At 40.0% G+C, this 20,523-nt stretch overlaps 1 protein-coding gene across 1 annotated transcript; it reads right to left on the reverse strand.

Annotated features, from left to right (window-relative positions):
- Positions 1-150: 150 nt before the first annotated feature.
- chrna6 (cholinergic receptor, nicotinic, alpha 6) lies at positions 151-19,724 on the reverse strand. Its single transcript, XM_046403910.1, has 8 exons — positions 19,189-19,724; positions 10,205-10,344; positions 9,133-9,177; positions 7,100-7,209; positions 6,363-6,570; positions 4,233-4,844; positions 3,231-3,503; positions 151-2,171 (listed from the first exon to the last, which is right to left on the reverse strand). The coding sequence occupies exons 1-8, from the start codon at positions 19,244-19,246 to the stop codon at positions 2,046-2,048; spliced, it is 1,572 nt and encodes a 523-aa protein (XP_046259866.1). The 5' UTR covers positions 19,247-19,724; the 3' UTR covers positions 151-2,045.
- Between the last annotated feature and the right edge of the window lie 799 nt (positions 19,725-20,523).

Raw genomic sequence — 20,523 nt, forward strand, 5'->3', positions numbered from 1 at the left:
ATTTTAACTTCATCGTAACAACTGTCATTTTACCTTTAACTCATTCCCAGAAGAAAAAAAATAAATAAATACAGCTGATATTTATCAGAGTATTACATATGTTTAACGCCCAGGAATCATTTTATTTTAAGAAATACTGCATTTATTTGAAGTTCAAAGACAGTAAGACAAAAGAAAGGCAAAGATCATTTATACAAACATGTTTGCTAACTTCAGCATGAGTTGTGCATTTCTGATGCATCATATAACCAAAAGAGTTACAGATAAATTAGATTAAACAAAGGAAGCGATATCCTTACAGTGTTGTAATCTGAGAGCAATATGGTTGTGGTTGAAGCAATCAAAATTTCTGTCATGCATGTTTCTTGCACTGCATGTTTGCTCTTAAAATTAAACTTAATCAAAAGTGACGAGAAATAAAGATTAAACTAATAGGCATGGAATTGGATGATAAAACCCTCTCATGAATTAATAAATGCAATGCTATTTCAGGAGCAACTAATCAAGTACCATTTAATCCAATATTTACCAGGCCAACCAATTACCTTGTGGAACATTAATCAAAGAGAACATTTATAAACACATGGAGTCTAATTACAAAAAGAAAAAAAAGAAAAAAGAAATAAGTCTGCCCTTATTTGTTAAAAGAGCTGCCAAGTGCGCCAGAAATCTGAACTCTAATTGGAAATGACACAAAAAGCAGTGAGAACAATTGCCTCTGACAGTGAGCAGCTTGATGACTCAGACTGGGGAGGGGTATGACAGTCATCAACCTCTTCAGTGTGGGGAGAGTTAACTGGCTGCTGCGTCGCTGAGTCCAGTATGATGGAGTTTATGTGTCATGCATACTTGTTCCCAGTTGGTTAACATCTGTTGAATTCTAAAGGTCCAGTCCTGAAGGACTACTGGATGTGCCAAGTTTTGTTCCCAGTCAAGAATACCTATTTCAAACCATTCAGGAATCAACATTGTAAAATGCGGTAAGGATATATTTGTTTGAAATTAAGCCTGAATCTGAATTCTTAATGATTTATAAGCAATTATTATGCCATAGTTCCATGAGAACAACATGTTGAATTTGTAGCAGCTATACAACAGAACTAAAAAGCAAACCACAACAGTGCTTTGTGGTGGCCAGGCTGCTGTAACTCAGAGTGCTGGAAAGTCAGTACATACAAGTATTTTATTCAATTTGTTATTTCTATCAATTTTGAGGTATTTGTATTCCACTTTCTTCTGCTTTATATTTCTGCTCCACTGCAGTTCAGAGGGAAATATTGTATTTTTTTACTCCTCTACATTTGTATGATGATATGATATGATGATGCTTCAAGTTACTTTTCGGATTCAGATTTACATAATACAAAATATAATGAAAGAGTAAATTAGGACAGTGTTATATCAAGACTTTATTGATCCACAGGGAGAAATACCCCACAATATAATAAATATTATGCATTTAAAATGTAAATGAAATATAAAATATTAGCCCTGCTGCAATATGAAAGTGATGTGTGTACATCACTTTAATAACAATTTTGACAACAATTTCCTTAATGGATTTTTACTTGTAGTTTACTCTGGTATTGGTACTTTTACTAAAATAAATGATCTGAGTACTTCCAACAATTAGACTTTACCGTGACAAACCTAACAGGATACTTTTAATTCCTGTGAACTAGATACATCAAAATAAAATTTATTTTCTTATACTTGTTCAAATGGTCAGGAAAGCTGAAAGAACACAGGTTGTAGGAAGTTTATGTAGGTTCTATGGCAATGATTTTTAGGCAAAATAAGGAGCCTTAAAAGTCATTAAATGAAGGTAATAAAATCTTTGTATCTATTGCACAATTTTAAAATTTTCTTACCTTCGAAATTTTTGACTACTAATCTCTGCAAAAGACTAAAAGCAAAGCCAGCACACCAAACAGTGCTTCAGGACTCAAACTCTGTCTTGTGATTGGTCAACTGAGAACTGAGAGTTGGTCATTTGTTCAGGAATGGTGGACACAGGGTGGCGGTGAACCCCAATCGACCAGCAGTTATGAGACAAAGCCACAAAGAGGCTGGAGGAAAAGGCCTATGGTTCCCAGGACGCACACAGTCACAAACACCCAAAGGAAGATTCTATCGATCACCATGGCAACATACTTCCAGTCATCCTCCACCTGTGAGTGAGAGAAGGGGCAAAACAACAAGTGTGAGACGACAGAGTCAGCAGTGACAAATGCAAGATGAAAAGTAAAGAGAGATTTAAACACAAAATGCAGGTGAGGAGAAGTGCACAGTGAGAAGAAACGTTTGGTTCAGAATCTCAGAGGGTGGGAGGTTTGTGGGAGTCGACGGGGAGGATTGTGCAGTGAGGATAGAAAGAAGCAAAGAAACAAAGAAAGTTAGAGAACAGTTGAGTATTTCTTGTAAGCCAACAGTAAACTGATACAAAATTTTCACAGGAAGAAATTACTATGATAATCACATTCAAACCACAGCATCAAAAAAGCGACAGGCTTTTTGACAAAGCTGATTGAGCCACATGTTTTGCATATCAAAGGCTGCTTCTCCCCTCTGGGACATTTCACCCACTGTATTTATAACTGACAGAGGGAGGAAGGAGCACGCTCGACAATTGTATGGTTCAAACTTAAACTGTTGTTAATTTATGGAGCAGGTTAGGATCTGCAACAATGCTGTGCAGAATCACAGCACAACTGTCTCAGGCCAACACTGCTTAGAGTGTTTTTGCATCAACACATTATGCATAGAACACACTTCCTGTATGCTTGCATTCATTGAGTGTCTGTACGTTTATATAAAGTTTAGAAAAACCTGGAACTGCACAGATCCTAAACAAACAACCATGTGCTCAGTGTTATGCTGTGTTTTGCCCGATGTATTCCTGTCCCAGGGGTTATGGCAAACATCACACGCCATCTGCCCATCCTCATGCTACCAGTCACTATGACTGACTATAAAGGGCATTTTGCTGTATTTAATCAAAATTTATTTTTCTTCACTTAGCCCATACTTCTCCCTGCTTAGGAGTGGTTTTATTTTAGCTTAAGTTGATATTAGTTCTATTATTCATTTATAGTATCCACTGAAGCTTGCTGGCTTTTACAATTATGAATCTGACAGTATGCAAAACAACACAGTCTAAGCTGAATTTATTTTACTCTAATTATACCCTTTGAGGATGATCCATTACAGTGAAAATAAGAATGACTCACCTCTTTGGCCTTGTTGCGACTCCTCATGTTCTCAGCGATGTACTTGACGCTCTCGATGGCCTGTTTGATCTCAGGTGACACCACAGAAAAGGCCACCACAGTATTGATGCTCTGTGGACTCAGTTGACGTGACGCCTTCCCCATATCAGGTGTTTCTGGGGTCTCCTTCCCATGCTGGCAGGGGCAAGGGCATTTCTTCCCAGTGCACCCCTCCAAGGACGATAGCTTATTGTCCCCAAAGTCCAGACAGTTGAGGGAGCCCCCTCCAACCTGCTGGGGATTATAATCAGAGTTTGGAATAAGTTTTATGTTTATGTAACTCAAAAAATACATTTTTCAGATAACAACTTCATCTAAAATATTGAGATCTCTGTGATACATCTCTGGGATTTTAGCAGTACAAGATTATTCAAGATGATTGACTTGGCAGTACTTGCAGGAGGCAAGCAGCTAAATAACTAAAGGGTTACACCAAGAGGGAAGATTGTTGTATAGTCCAACAAGTAAGCTACTGTATCAAATGGTTAGAAATACTCAGTTTGTTTGTGGAGGTCATCAAAGGTTTCATTCACAGTAGGGGAAATTTTATCCAGAAGTATTATTGTAGGTAACAGCCCAGTTACAACTGTGGTGGTTCCCAGTCCCACAGCTGACTCACACTTCTTTTAGATTGTAAATTTTAAATTGTATATTGAGCTGTTTTTCAGAATTCTCTTACTTTCAACCTTGCTACATAAAGTGCACATTGTATCCTGCATTGGTACTGAATACAGGAAGTGGACATAACTTATGGGATATAAAATTGTCTGATAAATCTTCCCATAAACGTACTCTTAAAACATTTCCCTCATAAGCATGTTTCCTGTGGCAATTAGTAATGATCTTTACTAGGTGCTGTATCTTTGGAGTGGCCATATCAAGGTGACATGACACCCTGGGCATGCTCTGGTTTGAATAACCTGCCTAGACCTGGACCAGATATGTTAGATGGGGACTTCTCACCTGCATCAAGCTATTCTTTCTTTTCTTCCCTCCTTTCCCTCCTCCACCTCCTCCTCCCCCTCCGACTCCTCCTGCCTCCCCACTGTTGTCCAACCCCCGAGTCTTGCTGTCTTCATCAATTGGCCTCCGCATCAGCATAATCCTTGGCAGCACTTTGAGAAACACAGAGCGCACCCAACCCGGCATAGTGTGGGTCATTGGCGTGCGGTAGTGTACATTCAGCACGAACACAGTGATGACGATGCTGAGTGTGACGAAGATCATTGTGAAGAGCAAGTACTCTCCAATGAGCGGGATGACCAGAGACGTGGAGGGGATGGTCTCCGTGATAACGAGCAGGAACACAGTGAGGGAGAGCAGGACGGAGATACAGAGCGTGACCTTCTCTCCACAGTCTGACGGGAGATAGAAAACCAGCACTGTGAGGAAAGAGATGAGGAGGCAGGGGATGATGAGGTTGATGGTGTAGAAGAGTGGCAGGCGCCGAATGTAGAAGGAGTAGGTGATGTCTGGGTAGATTTCTTCACAGCAGTTGTACTTGATATCATGCTTGTAGCCTGGAGCGTCAATGATTTCCCATTCACCGCTCTCCCAGAAGTCTTTCAGGTTCACCTGGGAGATGGATAATGATCTTAAAATCACATAATGATTTAGGAGTACAAGGGTCAGGGTCTACTTGCCATTCTAAAAAGGGCCTTGTTACTCAACACAAAACATACTTTTCACAATTTTGGCTGGTTAGCAGGTCTGCGCAATGATGAGCAGAACAAATTGGCCAGATTTTTGTGTGATGACCATAAACAGCCATATTCTAGGATTGATTAGGATTTCTTATTGCCTGGCCTTCATGTCCTCTCGCACCTAAAATATATATTGATGCTGCCAGAGGATGCTTATCAAACATTAAACAAGATTCTCTTGCAATGTTTACAGCTCTGGACAGCTCACAATATTTTGTTGTACTACAGATTGGTTGTAGTATAAATCAATTTTTGGATTCATATTCAAAACACTGACAAAAGATGTTTAAAGGCATAATACACAGCAATTCCCTTAAAAAACAACAACAATAAAAAAATCACTTATGGGCCCCTAGAAGTATCTGCAGAGACCCTGCCCTTTGTCTGCATTTCACTACTTTCTTAGTACAAGATGTTCATGGCTATTAGCCTTCATGCACCACTGTGTAGAATCCAACCTCTGTGTATACCTCACTCAGCCATTTCTGCTGTCTCTCTATCCTCAGTTTGGGATATATTATGCCTTTAAAGAGGTACTACAGTAATTTAATGAAGGACTTACATAAAGTAAGTAACTTACGAGAGACAAATTTAAAAATAGCGGTGGAAAGCACATTAAGTCAAGTTTTGTACTTCAGTACAAAATTGAGGTACTTTTTCTTTACTCGAGTGTTTTAATTCTGTACATATCTATACCCCAGCTCCACTGCATATTATGGGCAGATATTGTATTTGTTATTTTCTTCTACATTTCTTTTAGTTCCTTTTCAGGTTGCATTTCTTGTTCCTTTCCTGTCCAGTGAAAACCATGTGCCATATGTGTTGATTGTAATGTCATTAAAATGAGCTCAACCTTAAACATGTAAAGCGGTAAAATGCAACACACACATTAATGCAGCATTGATGTCATTCCAACAACTTCAGATATTACCACAAAACACAGACAGGAAACATCTTACTTTACAATTACTAATAAAACTTCAAGCCTTTGATACTTGAAGGTCTTAGTACTTTAAAATAAGTAACAAATCTGTTTAAATAAAGGACTTGTTAAAACTCAGAATTCCCACAATCCAACTCTGTAACATCTTTCATTAGACTCTCTCTACATCCTACAAACCCACTTCTTTCAAATATCATGACCCCAGTTGGTGAAGCAGGGTTTTTGTTGAAAATGTGAATTTTCAAGCCTTCTTCAAGGTAACTCCATCACATCACCATTACACCATCACCATTATTTTTTCAGGGCCTGAAAGAGCTCAGATAAAAACTAATAACAGGTGTAACCAGTGCTTTCCTTGTAAGTAGGGCAGACAGGAAACACAATAAAAGACATACATAATTTGTAGTAGTAGTTGCAACAGACCTGGACACAGTCACAAACACTGACCTTAGAGCCAATAAGTACCAGGTCAATCTTGGCTTTGTCATAAGTCCAGGAACCAAACTTCATGGAGCAGTTCTGATAGTCAAAGGGGAAGTAGGTAATGTCCATGGGACAGGAGGATTTGAAAATGGCTGGAGGAATCCATGTGATTGTTCCATCAAACTTCAGCAGAGCCTTGGTTTTATCCTCCACCAGGAAGTCACCTACAGCACTGTATATGACATGTGTGTGTATGTGTTTGTATAAGCAAGCATAAGTATTGCCATGGCAAAGAAGGTATGAGTTAATAGGATACAAACATTTGAGGGCATTGAATATGACACAAAGGTTAGAGGGAGGCAGAGATGTCAAACAGTGAGATGGAAGATGAGGAGAAAATGTAAATGAAAGTGAGGAACATAAGAGAGGGGGAGGTGAAGGTGAATTTACCAAGATAAGAAAGAGAGTATTAGGGTTAAAAGAGAGAGTTTAGAGTCTAAACTTAAACATTCCATGACATTAGCAATCATTTGGTGTCAAAGTCAGTCACTGTTGTTGTTAATGACCTCTTTATATCACTATGCTACCCCTGCTTCTGTTCCTATTAGACAGCAGTCAATATTTGAAAGGCCATAAGAGGTCACTAATATGAACATAGGTTGTTTTAAATTTTTGAGCTAACATCCATTGCAAATAATAATAGCAATAATAGTGAACAAGGTAATGGTAGACATGATAGTAACGATTACGACCGGTCTCACTTGTTGTAGAGCACAATGTCAGGCCTCCAGATCTTGTTTGACGGAACTCTAATGAACTCAATGCCGTCAAAATCTGCGGGTATCCATCGCAGCTTGTAGTCATTCCAAATCTGAGAGAGAGGCAGACAAAAACACTGAGCATACTGAGGAGGCAAACATCTGTTTTGTGTTTTGCATTGTACACTGCAGACAGTATTAGTCACTGGAGACATCACCCCCCCCTCCTCCATGGGAATATTTTGAGATAAATATTTATACTGCAGGCAGAGTTTCCTTTGATGTCTTACAGTAGAGCCAAATAAGGATACTGTAGCAAAAAATCTGATGTTTATAGACAGAGACATGAGTATCACAGAGCATCTGTGGGCTTTCACTGCTTTTTCAGTGAAAATCAAGCATAATCATGTACGTTTTTGATGCAGTTCCTCCTGGTACAGAGCCACGAAGCTTAAGTAAGCAAATCTCAAGTCATCTCCACTAGTAACGTCTCTATCATCTGTATAAAGAGCAGTTCAGAGAATTGCGAGGAGAGGAGCGTGTGAGCAAATAGCTCAGTGACAGAGATATAAAGGATGAGTTGCGTTCACTCACTGTTCCATCAACATACCTGCGGGTAACATTTCATGAGCCGTAGATCCATTAGTCTTGCCTTTTTGCATGTCATTCAAGATGAATTCATTCATTAGCAAGGAGGATTAATACCCAGTTATGACCTGGGAGCTGTTTAATTAACCACTTCATGCTACACTGGCTTTTTCATTTATCTGTGTGGGGAGTTTGCAATATGATTGGCTGGAGATGTAATTCATGATCAAGGCTGAGCCTTATGGCTTTTTGTTTACAAGATGAGTCTGTATATAGACCTATTTACAAGTATAGCATACAGATTGTAAACCAGATTATTAAAGGCTTCTGGAGAAAGATATCTGGCATGGAAATTATTCTTGATAGAAATTATTCATGAATTTTTTCAGCCTATAAATTTAAAGCTTGGCAAAGATCAGACATTTAACGAATCCACATCATATACAAAGGAGGCCTGTAGTTGCACAGTATTTAGTACTGTTTCAAATTAAGTTCTCTTATCTCTGATCTAAACGTCATCAGTGCAGCTTGGTTTAAAGGAGTGTAAGATGAAGACATTTAGAAACACTGTATCGCGTTACAGAAGGAATCCCCTGCAGTGTTACTGCAGCACAGAGGCAATAAGTTCAGCATGGGGGGGGGGGCTTCTAAAATGGCTACCACTGTAAACCCACTAGCTGTGAGTCAAAGTCTTTATCAGTGACACAGCTTCTCATTAGTGATGCCTTGTTATAAATAAACAGCTCAGCCACCGCAAACAACAAATAAGACCGGTCCACACAGGCCTGTCAATGCATTTTAATTGGAGCACTCAGAGATCACAGTATCTTATCTACCACTGAACTGCATCAGCATCCAACAGCTGTTAGTTCAACAATGTGGTGCAATCAGACGCTGATTTAAAAAGGAAATGTCTAGAATGCTTATTATAAACTGTAGCTTTTTAAAGAGAAATACAGATTCAGCACTGGAAACGAGAAAGAAAGGAAATAATAGCTAAAAGGCATCAGAACAGTAGCAGTTTGGTGGACAGAGACAACATGTGCTATTTAGCAGAACAGCTGCTGCATGAGGTCAGGAGTTTAGGGTCCAGGCCTATAGATCTGCAGAGAGGTAGAGCGTGACTAACCATAATGTTACCATCATTCACTAGCTGATTGTTTTCATTTGTGATATCGTAGCTTTCTTGTTCACTTGTCCCTCTCCTTTTGTCTTACTATCTAACATTTCAGTGATGTCACACACACGAAAACACAAACACGCAGGCATGCACACAAGAACAGAGTGTGGCATGGCATATTGATGTCTGCTTGGTATGTATAGATATGTGCTAACATGAACCCTCCTCTGTCTTGCTTCTGTCTCTGTGGACCTCAAGATGGGGTTAGGTCAGTATAATAATTAAAAGGTGTGTGTGTGTGTGTGTGTGTGTGTGTCTTTGTACTCACATGTCTGAGCCATAAATTTGTTTCCATGATCTGATTCACCTCATCCTGCAAGGCAAGGAGAAAGAGGAGAACTTGTTACTTAGCAGATAGCTACAAGCAAAGCTTACACCATACTGGGTTTTAAAGGAAAAAAGAAAAACTATAGAATAAAAATCCACATCAATATGAAAAGAAATGGAATATGTCCTCTAATCTTTGTCTCTTAGAGCTGCAGTTGATTGGCTGAAAAGGTCGACTATGAGTAAGTTAATAATAAATGAAGAGGTCACAGATGTTAGATGTCCTCTATACCTCTCTCTGAGACCTTATTCAGTTTGGTTTGCAGTCTTGCGATTCTCAGAATTCAACATGAACCACAGCATAGAAATACATAAGCCACATACAATGTATACAAGCAGACACATGAAAATATGTGCATAGATGCACACATCGTGACGCATTCAGTCAGAGCAAAAACAGCCACTCGTGCACAACCACACACTCACCTTTAGATGAATCTCACCTTGCCGAGCAGGCAGATATAACTACATATCAGTCCAGTCTGAAAAAAGCTCCTGCAGGCAATTTTCTCTTAATCTGAGGATTTCCATTCTGAGCTGAAAACCTCTTTTCAGTGGCGGATGTGCAGCAACCCTCCCCCATCATCCCCCACCCGCATTAAACTTAACGTAGCCAAAGCAAAATAGCAGTGTATAACAACACTGTGTGACATTTTCGGAATCCGTGAAATTGAGCAGACTATAAGACTGTATTCACTTTCAGCTTTCACTTCTCTCGTTCCGCAGCTTATCTTCTGCCTTTTATGTATCAAAGGTAGGAAATATGATCAAGATGCTCGTAGGAAGACGACTCTGAGTTCACACACACACTGTTGAGAGGATGCCATGAGTGGAACAACATTTTGGTTACATTCACATTTGCTTGCACACACATACAGAACTGTGTGAAATGAATGAGGTGTTTAAAACATCTTTGGCATTATAATTCAATATTATGTTATAATACTCCTCTCTGTGTGTGTGTGTGCATGTGTGTGTGTGTGTGTGCATGTGTGTGTGGATGTATGGCTTACAACTTTGACCAGCTGTGAGATGGAGACCTCAAACTCCACAGTGACAGGGTCAGAGACATTCTCCACTGGTCTGATGAACTGGTTATATCTTCTGAAGAGTTTCCTGAACAGCCGGTCCTCTGCCTTGGATGAAAAGCAGTCTGAACAGACAGAAAGCAGGCAGAGAGAGGACAGAAAGAGCGATTAGTGAGTGGATGAATAAATGTGAATAAAACAAGTTAAAGAGGCTGAAAGAAAAACAAGCTTCAGGGAAAACACATCCAAATATAAATGCAACAAATTTCTTCTACATCTAAATGTCTCTATGTAGTTATAGATTTCTGAAAGGCTGATGTTAGCAGTACTGATCAATCGGAGAATCACAGTTACCATTCACAGACCTCCACCCACCAAGTCCATCTGATTCACCTCAAGTCATGCCACACACAACTTTAATAGGGAACTTAGAGGAAAAATAGGCAGCAACCTCTTCCAATTTTGATGCTGTGTCACATCAATCAAGTCTTTTGAGTCTGTGGATTAATGATTTATGATATTTGATGAATCGTCTATAAAGAAGTCTCTTTGGATTACAGACCCTCTGCTTAGATCTTCAGGGTTGCAAGCTTACTTTGAACAAGTCTGTGATGTAAGATAACTATCAGTGCTTTTCCTTGAGTGATTAGGCTGGTTTAATTTAAAGCAGTCATGTCCATTCTAAATGGTATCGGTATATCACACTGTATATAGTATCTATTCTCATTTTCTTTGGCGTAGTTGGATCTCTTACATCCATCCTTTGAGCTTGTTGAATCGTGTGTTATGTTACTGTTTTCTGCTGGCAGTATGATAAAGAGGGGAAAAAGCACTTGACCTCATTCAGGACACGGTTGCCCCACAGAGACCTCTCAACCTCGAGCTCCTGAGTGACACGGCAGCTTTCAGTCTCACTGCTGGCTTCTGAGCTTTTACTGCTGAAGATGTTAAATCACTATCTGTGAAAACAAACTTTAAACTCATTGATCCAATACCAGCCTCTCTTATAATTTTCATTGTCAATGATACCACACTTGCCATGGTGACAAATATTTTGGTAGCTACTCTACTGACTCAGACTTCTCATTTTGTCTTCCGCTTGATGTCATGCAGCTTTTCAGCGCTGTTCACAGCATTTTAACATATTGTCAGCAGTGGCATATCGGTATCCAGCATGCATCGCTGACATGGTATGATATGTTTGTACATATGTACTTTATGTTGTGTCTGTATTTTCCTCGGTTTGGTCTGTTAACTTCCTCAAGGCCATGGATAATCTTTTGAGGAGAGCGTTAGTTCAATGTGAACTGTATCTCAGCTTACAAAACATCAGACCTAATCTAGATTCTTGAATGATTTGACCACTGCGGCAGTTTGTCGTGTAGGTATAAACAAATGTTTGAGAGGAGTGTGACTTTAAACATCCCAAGATTGTCTCCTTATTTAGGTAGTGTTATGGGCAGGTGGTATATTACATATCCAAGATATCCCAAAATAGAATCTCATTTAAGCTCAGCTACAATGTAACATCTAAATGGAGATAAATCACAGTGACAAGCATGTCCTCTCCTCTTCTCCTGACTAATGGTAAATATAGATAGGCAGGTGTTGGCAGCTGTGGGGGTTCATCCTCTATGAGTACACGATTTGTTCTGATTATCTAAATATAGGCATGTCTTTGGCTAGACTGCTGCTTAAGTGCTGTATGCATAACCAAAGTATGAAGGGCCTTATTTACTTATCATCCAGGAAGGCCTGAGGCACAACAGTGGAAAATGCACAGCAAGCTATTTTAACATAGTTCAGAGCAGTTGTAGACTGTAGCCTGAGGAGTGGAGATAAAGGATTGATTTTATTTATTCATTCATTTATTTGTGCAGGTAAATAATCAAGTTGTGGGAGAAGCTGCTGATTCCGTTTGTGTTTTTCCCCATTCTGTATTCCCAGTTCAAGTGTTTCTTTTAAACAATACGCTCAGTGTTAAGATGGAAACACTAGACTTCCACAGCAACAATCGTGTTGTTTTTACATCAGAACTGTGTCATTTTCAGTGATAGTTAGCAACATTCCACAGTTGCTGAATTCATCCAAAGCTGACTCATACAAAACAAAAGGATGATCATTTTCTGCATATTCTGAAAGTAAATTGCTTTTGAATATTTTATAAAACATTAAGAAAACAAGTAGGAACAGCTGCAGTGAGATGATGAGCTTTTACTGCGTCATGTACAGCATGAAATCAAATTGCGGTTGCTCAAGGCTTGTTGGATAAAGGTCATCTACTGACTTCTTTACTAAAACAACATGGTTTTGTTTAGCTGCAGTTTTCTAACCCCAGAATTCTGGGACCTTTAGTATTAAACTGCACTTTGGTTAAAACAGCAACCGAAGTGCTGCTAAATCAATCACCTTAAAATTTTCGGGGTTATATCTTTATGAGCTGCATTTTTTTTTTTCAAGACAAACTAGTTTTTGCTGGTTGCGTAAGCTGTAAACGTTACAAAGTGAACCATATCAAAGCAACTAGTTGAAAGTTCCCCACACAGCTTGAGGCCAAATGAGTCACAAAGGCTGACACTCCTGCAGTTTGTGAAGATGATAACCCCCACTTTCTCCTTCAAGACCCCCAGTGCTATTAGAGTTCTCATGCAGGAATTCATGCTCTTTTCTCATGAAACTCTATTAATATCAAAATCAATACAACATTCCTTTTTGCTGGACACCCTGGACTACAGGGTGCAGGAGACAGCTGGACTGGGGAGGAGGAAAGAGTCAAAGAAAAACAGAAAGAAATACAGGAAGCAATAAGACAAAGAAGATGTTTACCATTCTGAAGAACTTTGTACAACTTGTTTCACCTCAAACACAAAAACTGAGTTTGGGATAGATGAGAGGAAAATCTCATAATTAAAATGGGCTTTTTTTGGAGAGAGCCTTGAAATCCTAATGATGAAACAGTGGTGACCCTATTACATCAAGATCCCTTCCTCAAAGATAACCCTCGTCACGCAGACAACAATGACACCCGAAACCCTGCTGCTGGCGAACTCCTCATGACAGTCCTCTGGAGAGAATGACAAGAGGAATGAAAAAAACCTAATACAAGGACAAGAGGAGAGGAGAGGAGAGGAGAGGAGGCATACATACTGAAAGCAAAGCCTTCTTAAGATGTCACTCAGCAGATTATGTGAATCTAGGCATCACAGCCCTGTGTCTGTTAGCTGTCTAGCATGTGCTAATGCTATGCTAAATAGAATTTAAAGGCAGCATGGAAGAAAACTTTTCATCTTATCCATGCTTGGCAAAAATAAACAAAAACAGTGTTGACAGCTGCTTTTTTCTGGATGAGCACAAGGAAAAGAATACAATATAAGTTTTAATTAAAAGCTATAAGAAGAGAAGAAATTAGATGGACTAAAATGGACTGTCATGGTGCCTCATACTTGTTAGCATAATTACAAAGGCAGAGCTGCTCTCTGCTACATGTCCACTGACTAAACCAGCTCTTTGATCAAAACATGATCCTACACTCACGCGCACTCACACACATACACACACACATTTAATATGGTCAGATGCATTTCACATTGAGAATCATAAAAGAACCAATTATGACAGAAAATGAGCCACAGGTTCTGTACACTTTCATCTGGATTCACTGCATTTCTGTCTTCTCTCTCTCTCTCGCTCTCTGTCTCTCTCTCTCGCTCTCTGTCTCTCTCCATGTTTCCAATTATTAGCCTACCAATGTCACTCATCAGTTTCCTGGGCTGCTTTCATCATGCTAGGATTAACATATTACATGGAAAAAAGGTAATTAAGAGAGAAATGATTCACTTGGATGAGGGTATGGAAAAAGTCTGGTTTAACATGTGTTTTTCATGAAGCACAAATAAAAGACAGTTCATTCATTAAACCCTTCTCCCCCACTGCAATCGTCCAATCATAGCTTAGCAATAATTGCCAGAAAGGGCAGGTCTGTCAAGCTTTGAGTTTCTCTACATGTTGAAGACGTGCACACCGGGCTGCAACAAAAGGAGCCACATGAACATATCTGCTTTGAAGGGGTTTGGAGATTGTTTTTTTTAGCTTCACTACAAGAGCAAAATTCTCAGTTGATTAAATTGTATTTTTATCTGCCCTAATGTGAGCTGCAAGAGTTAACATGTCCAAATAACTAGCTGACTACATCCAGCAGTAGCCTGCTGTAGCGTGGCCAGCAACCAACTAGCCAGTCTGCTGAGAACTAGGAAATGAACATGTATCATATTTTACTCTGTTATCCAAGCTAACTACACCTGGAAGTTAGTAATAACTTAGTTAGTAACAAATAATTAATTTGGAAAAGAAGTTTAGTATAGCTGTCATCCTTATTGACCACCTGTCCATAATAACAGTTTACACACTGGCATTACTGTACAGCTATGTAGTTTTTCATTATTGGTTAAGATTATCTTATCAATGAATTCCTTTTTAAAACAGCTTAAGAACAGTTCATGAAGTCAGCAGTGATGTGCTCAGACTCAAAATTATTCAACTCAATGTGCAGAATCTAAAGCCTTTAGAAAGCCAGGTGGTGCGAATGTACATCCTACCCAAGAAATGAGGGTTGGAGGTCAACTTGGATAGCGTGAAAAAAATAGTAAGCATGAAGAGAACAAAGGGGTGGGGGGTGGTGGTGGGGTGGCAGGAGGAGTGGACCAGAGGACAGATAATGAGTGATGGAGAGGAAGAGACCATTTTATGGGCTGTTAGAGAGCCATTTAGCCTCCACTCTCCCCTGAGCATGCAAATGCTTTTAAAGGAAAGACGAGAGTGAAAGAGAAAGTGCGTTTTTGCTTTTACATCTTCATCATGTACAATGCTTTTATTGTAAATCAAAATTCTAAATTGCTTTGCAATTACCTGGAAGGCCCTGTTTTATACTGTTTGTTTTCCTTTTGTAAATGTAGAGCTGAGTTGAAATGAGTTGAAGTCAACTGACAGAGATTAAAAAGGAGGAGAGAAGTAGAGAGAGGGAGAGAGACAGAGAAAAGACCGAGATATAACTGAGTAAGGTGAGGTGAAAAACCGATGACAGCAACAGAACCTGAGAGATTTGTGAGTGAGAAAGTGTGGTGGAAGCACAAGAATATGAGAGACAGGTGCAAAGAGCCAGAGAAGATAGGGTAGTGAAGGGGTAGACTCTCACTGTATGCGTGTGTGTGTGTGTGTGTGTGTGTGTCCGATAAATGGATGCCCATGACAGCAGAATGCTCCTTCTCATTACAAATGCACTGTGTCAAAGCCTGTGCTAAAAACTTTTCTTTCACTCTTTAGTTCTGTCTTTTTCTCAGCAGATTTAAGCACTAATACAGGTTCACTATAGTGACATTAAAAGCTTTCTGACATTCACAGAAGACTGCACATGAATCTGTGTGCTCGCATATTTTCAAGCAAATGGAAAATGAATTATTTTTTTCACCTTCAGAATGAGCAGATCAAATAGAAGTTGATTTTTCCCTCAAGGCGCGTCCCCCAAAAAGTGGGTTGCGCGAATTTGAATATGTTTCATGTAAAAGAGTCATTCAGCGTTTGTAGTTCAATATCTCAGCGTCTTAAAAAAGTACATTTCTTGGTGATTAGGTGTAATTGAAAGCCTGAAGAGGCCACATTGCTCTCTCTGAGATCTAGGAAACGTCATCTTAACCTTGGAAAAGGTCAGAAATCAAGCCACAACACATATTATGCTTACACACTAAACAAGCGATTAGAAAAACTGTTGAAAATTAAACCTGTGCCGCTTATGCATTGCTCTGCTGATGACTGACGGTGAAAGCGTCTGTGGAAATGCACTCCCACACTTTATATGTTCTGGTGAAACTGTTAAATCTAGTGTAAAGGTTGGGTGTTCGGGAAAACAGGCTGACGACTACAGCGGCACGGAGCGAGCGCTGCAGTGTGAGGTGTTCTGGGTACACTTATCTATGACTCAGTTTGTCTTAAGCCACGCCCCCTCTGCTCTGTGTTCTGCTCTATAAATGTTACTGTGATATAAGCCTTGTTACCACACAGCTACACACACACACACCTCATCACCACAGTTCACTGACCGGATCATCAGTCATGCATTCAAATACATTAAGAGAGCAGCCTTCATATGAACGCAAGGGACAGCATTATGAATATACCTACAGGCTGAGGTAACACATTAGTAGTAGCACATTGAAACCACCTGAAGCAAAAGACGAACTGTATACATGTGTGCATACAATTTACTGTGCGAGTGTGTGTGTGAGTGTGTTGACATGTATTCTGAAGGCACAGGGGAGCCCTATGTGCATACTAGCAGGCATTTTGTATATCAGGCTAAAATTGCAGCTAATGACATATTGAAATTAGCCTTCTGTTTAAGCCAAAATTTCCCCTGAACAAAGATGCAATTTCACATGGTGATGATACACACCTATGGAAATGACTTATCGGTGTCCAAACATCAGTATATCAAAGTGCGCGTGGTTAGAGAAACAGGAAGTGCATGTTTGAATTTGCCTGTTGTTCGGGCTTCTATAAAAGTGGACAGGTACAGAGTGAATGTTTGTGGAGTGGAGGTACCTTGAATCATTTGCTATTTTGTGTGTAGAGCCGTGAATATTTCATTCTGTAAGTGTGTCCTTATTTCAACCCTGTCTGCTAACATGCTTTGCCAACTGTGTTTCAAAGGGAAGATACTGTAAATGCTGCCTATTACAATCACTGGCAGTTATTCTAAACTAGAAATGTGACATATACTGCATATGCATTTAGGTTTAGGCTACTAAAAAACTTCAAATCAATAGATAAATCCCTTATTCAACATTTAACCAAGAATATTAGCTTTCTTAAACCTTCATCAAGTGCTTTGGGATGTCTAGAAATGATCGGAAGTGCTAATCATGTTTTAGCTGCTATGAGTAGATACTGTAGGTAAAACAAAGATTTTAAATACACTGACTGCAAAATTTCTAATTATGTAGAACAATTTGTTTATGTGAACTCACGGATGTTAAAGTTTAGTTTTATCATTTGTAAAAATGCGCTCATATTTAAAACTGAAAATTAAACAGACGACTCCAAGACTTAGCACATGAAAAAGTTAGCAGCATTTGCATAAATTTTGGCATCTTTAGCTTAGCTAGTGCTCCTGCTAGATGGCTAACATCAGCTGTATCTGCATCTGCCCACCGCTAAACATCAGTGACTTCAGGAGTGCTAAGTATTGTCCATCTTACTTCCCAGAAGTCCCTTCATCTGGGTACACTTTTTCACATTCAAAATGAGATTTGGGTTCATGACTTCCCACAAACATTTACAAATGATTTAAGTGCAAACTTGACTTCTGATAATGCCGACAGAGAGAAACCCCCACGCATAAATACACACAGAGACACCTCCCAGCCAAGAGGGTCATGCATGGAGTAAAGTATGTGTGTAGAGCCTGATAAACCATGAAGAAGCCTATCTGCCACCTTGCATAAATCAGATAGCTGCTATTTGTGCCCTTGGAGCAAATGTTTACGTTACTGCTTTGAAATGCCGCTGCATAAATAAGTCTCAGCATCTATTCCAGAGTCGCTCCAGGTCACAGCCCGGCTCTCTGCCACAGCTGCGGTCAGTGATTAAGTCTGGATGTATTTCAGCGATACCAAATCTTTGCTTCCTTCATTCCTTCCTTCCTTCCTTCCTCTGCCTTTCATTAATCTTTTCCCTCTCCATTCCTCCTTCCTTCTGTCCTTTCCTTCCTTCTGTCCTACCCATCTTCCTTCCTTTCTTTCATCTTCCTTCCATCCTTTCTCCCTTTCACACTTTCTTCTTCTCTCCCTCCTTTCATGTGCTCCTTCCTTCCTTCCTAACCCAGTGACATGTCAATCATTATGTTGTGGCTCTTGAGCAAGTCATCACACTTCCTTCCGTACGCCATCTATTTCAACTCAGTGTCTTCAGACAAAGCTGCTCTTTATATGTAAAATATTTATACACTCTTGCACTAATCTCAGTCATAAATACACATAAATTAAACATAATACTAAACCTGACCCAGATAAGAACAACTTGTAACTTTAAAATATTCTTTTTGAAAAGATGACGAACCATCAACCTTTAAATGACCCCACTTCACAATATATCTATATATGTCTTTTCACAAAGAAGTACAAGAGCAAACAACACGTTAGTACAACTTTTTATTCATTCCATAATTGGGGCAAAAACAGAATAAGGTTATCAAGCTTATTCAAAGACGCACATTGCAAAATGTAGGTGTTTATCAATTGCCTGCAGGCGGGAAATCTCCCCTTTCTGAAAACCGGATATCTGCCCTCGGTGTGAATAAAACAATGTTGGCGCAGGCCCTGTATAACCTCCAAACTCTCTCATCAGCTGTGAACAGGGGAACAGAGCCTGTAAACAAATTCTAATCTGTTTTGGTTTCCTGAAATCACGACTCATGCCTCAAAACAAAATTTGCATTCATCAAAATTCATTTGCCTCCTCTCGCATTCTTCTGCATTTTCTTTTGTTGGCCTAGTTAACGTGACACCCAGGCGCGCATGAGGTTTATGACGCGGTCGTGTGGAGAAAGAAAAACATTTTCATTTTCACGAGAATGGCATTTTGTCCACTTTTTTAAAATATATATATATATATATATAGATAACAAAGCCAAGAAAAGTTAGACCGATTTTAGTTGTCGGTTATTGACTTCTGCGCACAGCACATAATCCTCCTCTACTTCGTGGCTGACTTCTCAAAGCTGAACGATTAAGACAAACTTACTGAAAAGCGTTTGACCGGATATCACCAAGTATCATATACTTATATCACCGACGCAGCCTTAAGTCTCAAACCTTCCCTCGCCTATTCTTTTAAACCAAACTATGTCATAATCTTCATATGTATACATCATCAAATCTACATTATGTAAAAGCCTACCTGACGTAAATCCCACTTACCTCGCGCCATCAAACCCACGAGAAGAAGCAGGAAAGTCCATCCCGCTGCCTGCTGCATCTCTCCCCCGCGTCGTTTGGGGATCCTCTTCACTTTTTTTGGAAGGAACTTTGTCGGTTCGATCGACGGGAGGAAGAAATAACGTGAAATGGCATGTAAACACGCGTCTCTCCCCTGGTGCCGTCTGTCTCGCTCTGCCGGTGCGCTCCTTCCTGATCCGATCCGAACTTGACTTGCGCTCGTCCCTCCCCTATGAGCGCAAAGCTCCCCTCTGGCGCATCCATGCGGACTGCAAACAGGGAGGGGAAAACAGTCCCAACAAATGCTCTGAAGGATAACAGGTGTAATTTCACTCCGTGGAAGACAAGAAGAGAAAATGAATATAGGATAAATCCAAATGTAAGCCTAATTTCCGTAGGAATGTTTAGCAGTGGTGCTTAGAAACGTCAAGACAAATGCTGCTCCCACAATGCTGTTGTTTCACGTTTTGATTAGATTGTGTAAAAACAGCGCAGACTCTCACTGTGAAACGATGAAATGTCCTTTAATTACTTTATGACCGAGCCAGATAAGTCAGTGATCACAGTAACAACATAGAATAACGCTGGACTTAATTACAGTTTTTTCCCATTTATACCCAGATCTCCAGCTCACATAGACGTGTTAAAAAAAAAAGTTTGCGTGATGGTAAACGCAGGACTGAACGATATGTCGACCCGCTCATTTCAGCACCACGGACAGCGGCTGTGAGTCACCAAGAGCTGTCCGTGGTGCTGAGCGGAGCAGCGCACTTCTATGAAAACTCTGAAGGACTATTTCCTTATTAGCAGTTTGTACAACTGCGTGTTGTCAGTGCATCCACAGACCGACAGCCTGCTGTGTCTTGTCCCAGCCACTGAAGTGCAGCACTGCGCTGTGCTGAGGAAAGTTCAGCTGCTCGGAGACATCGTGTCTGCCTCATTGAAAAGCGCTGCTTGTATTATACGCTCCCCAAGTGCCTGTTTACCAGCCTCCGAATCGCGCTGATTAAGTTTAATTTTAGCCCGTGATTTTCCACGCTTGGTCTGACGTCATCAAACAAAGTAATTAAGGGAGAAACGCTTTTGCCGAGCTGAGCTGAACCCAGCCGACACCAAACCTTCAGTGAGTGGTTAGAAAACGAACCACACATCACTGGGGGATTCGTCTTGGTCACATAGAGAGGGAGAGACAGGTAGGCAAGCAGACAGACAGGCAGGCAGATAGGGGAAGACCAACACGACTGATTCAAAACTAAGGAAAACGTTGACAATATACAGGCTGAGAGGAAACAGCAGCCTGGTCATAGACACAGGATC

Source organism: Scatophagus argus, chromosome 2, assembly GCF_020382885.2.
Source record: "Scatophagus argus isolate fScaArg1 chromosome 2, fScaArg1.pri, whole genome shotgun sequence".
Classification (NCBI taxonomy): Eukaryota; Metazoa; Chordata; class Actinopteri; family Scatophagidae; genus Scatophagus; species Scatophagus argus.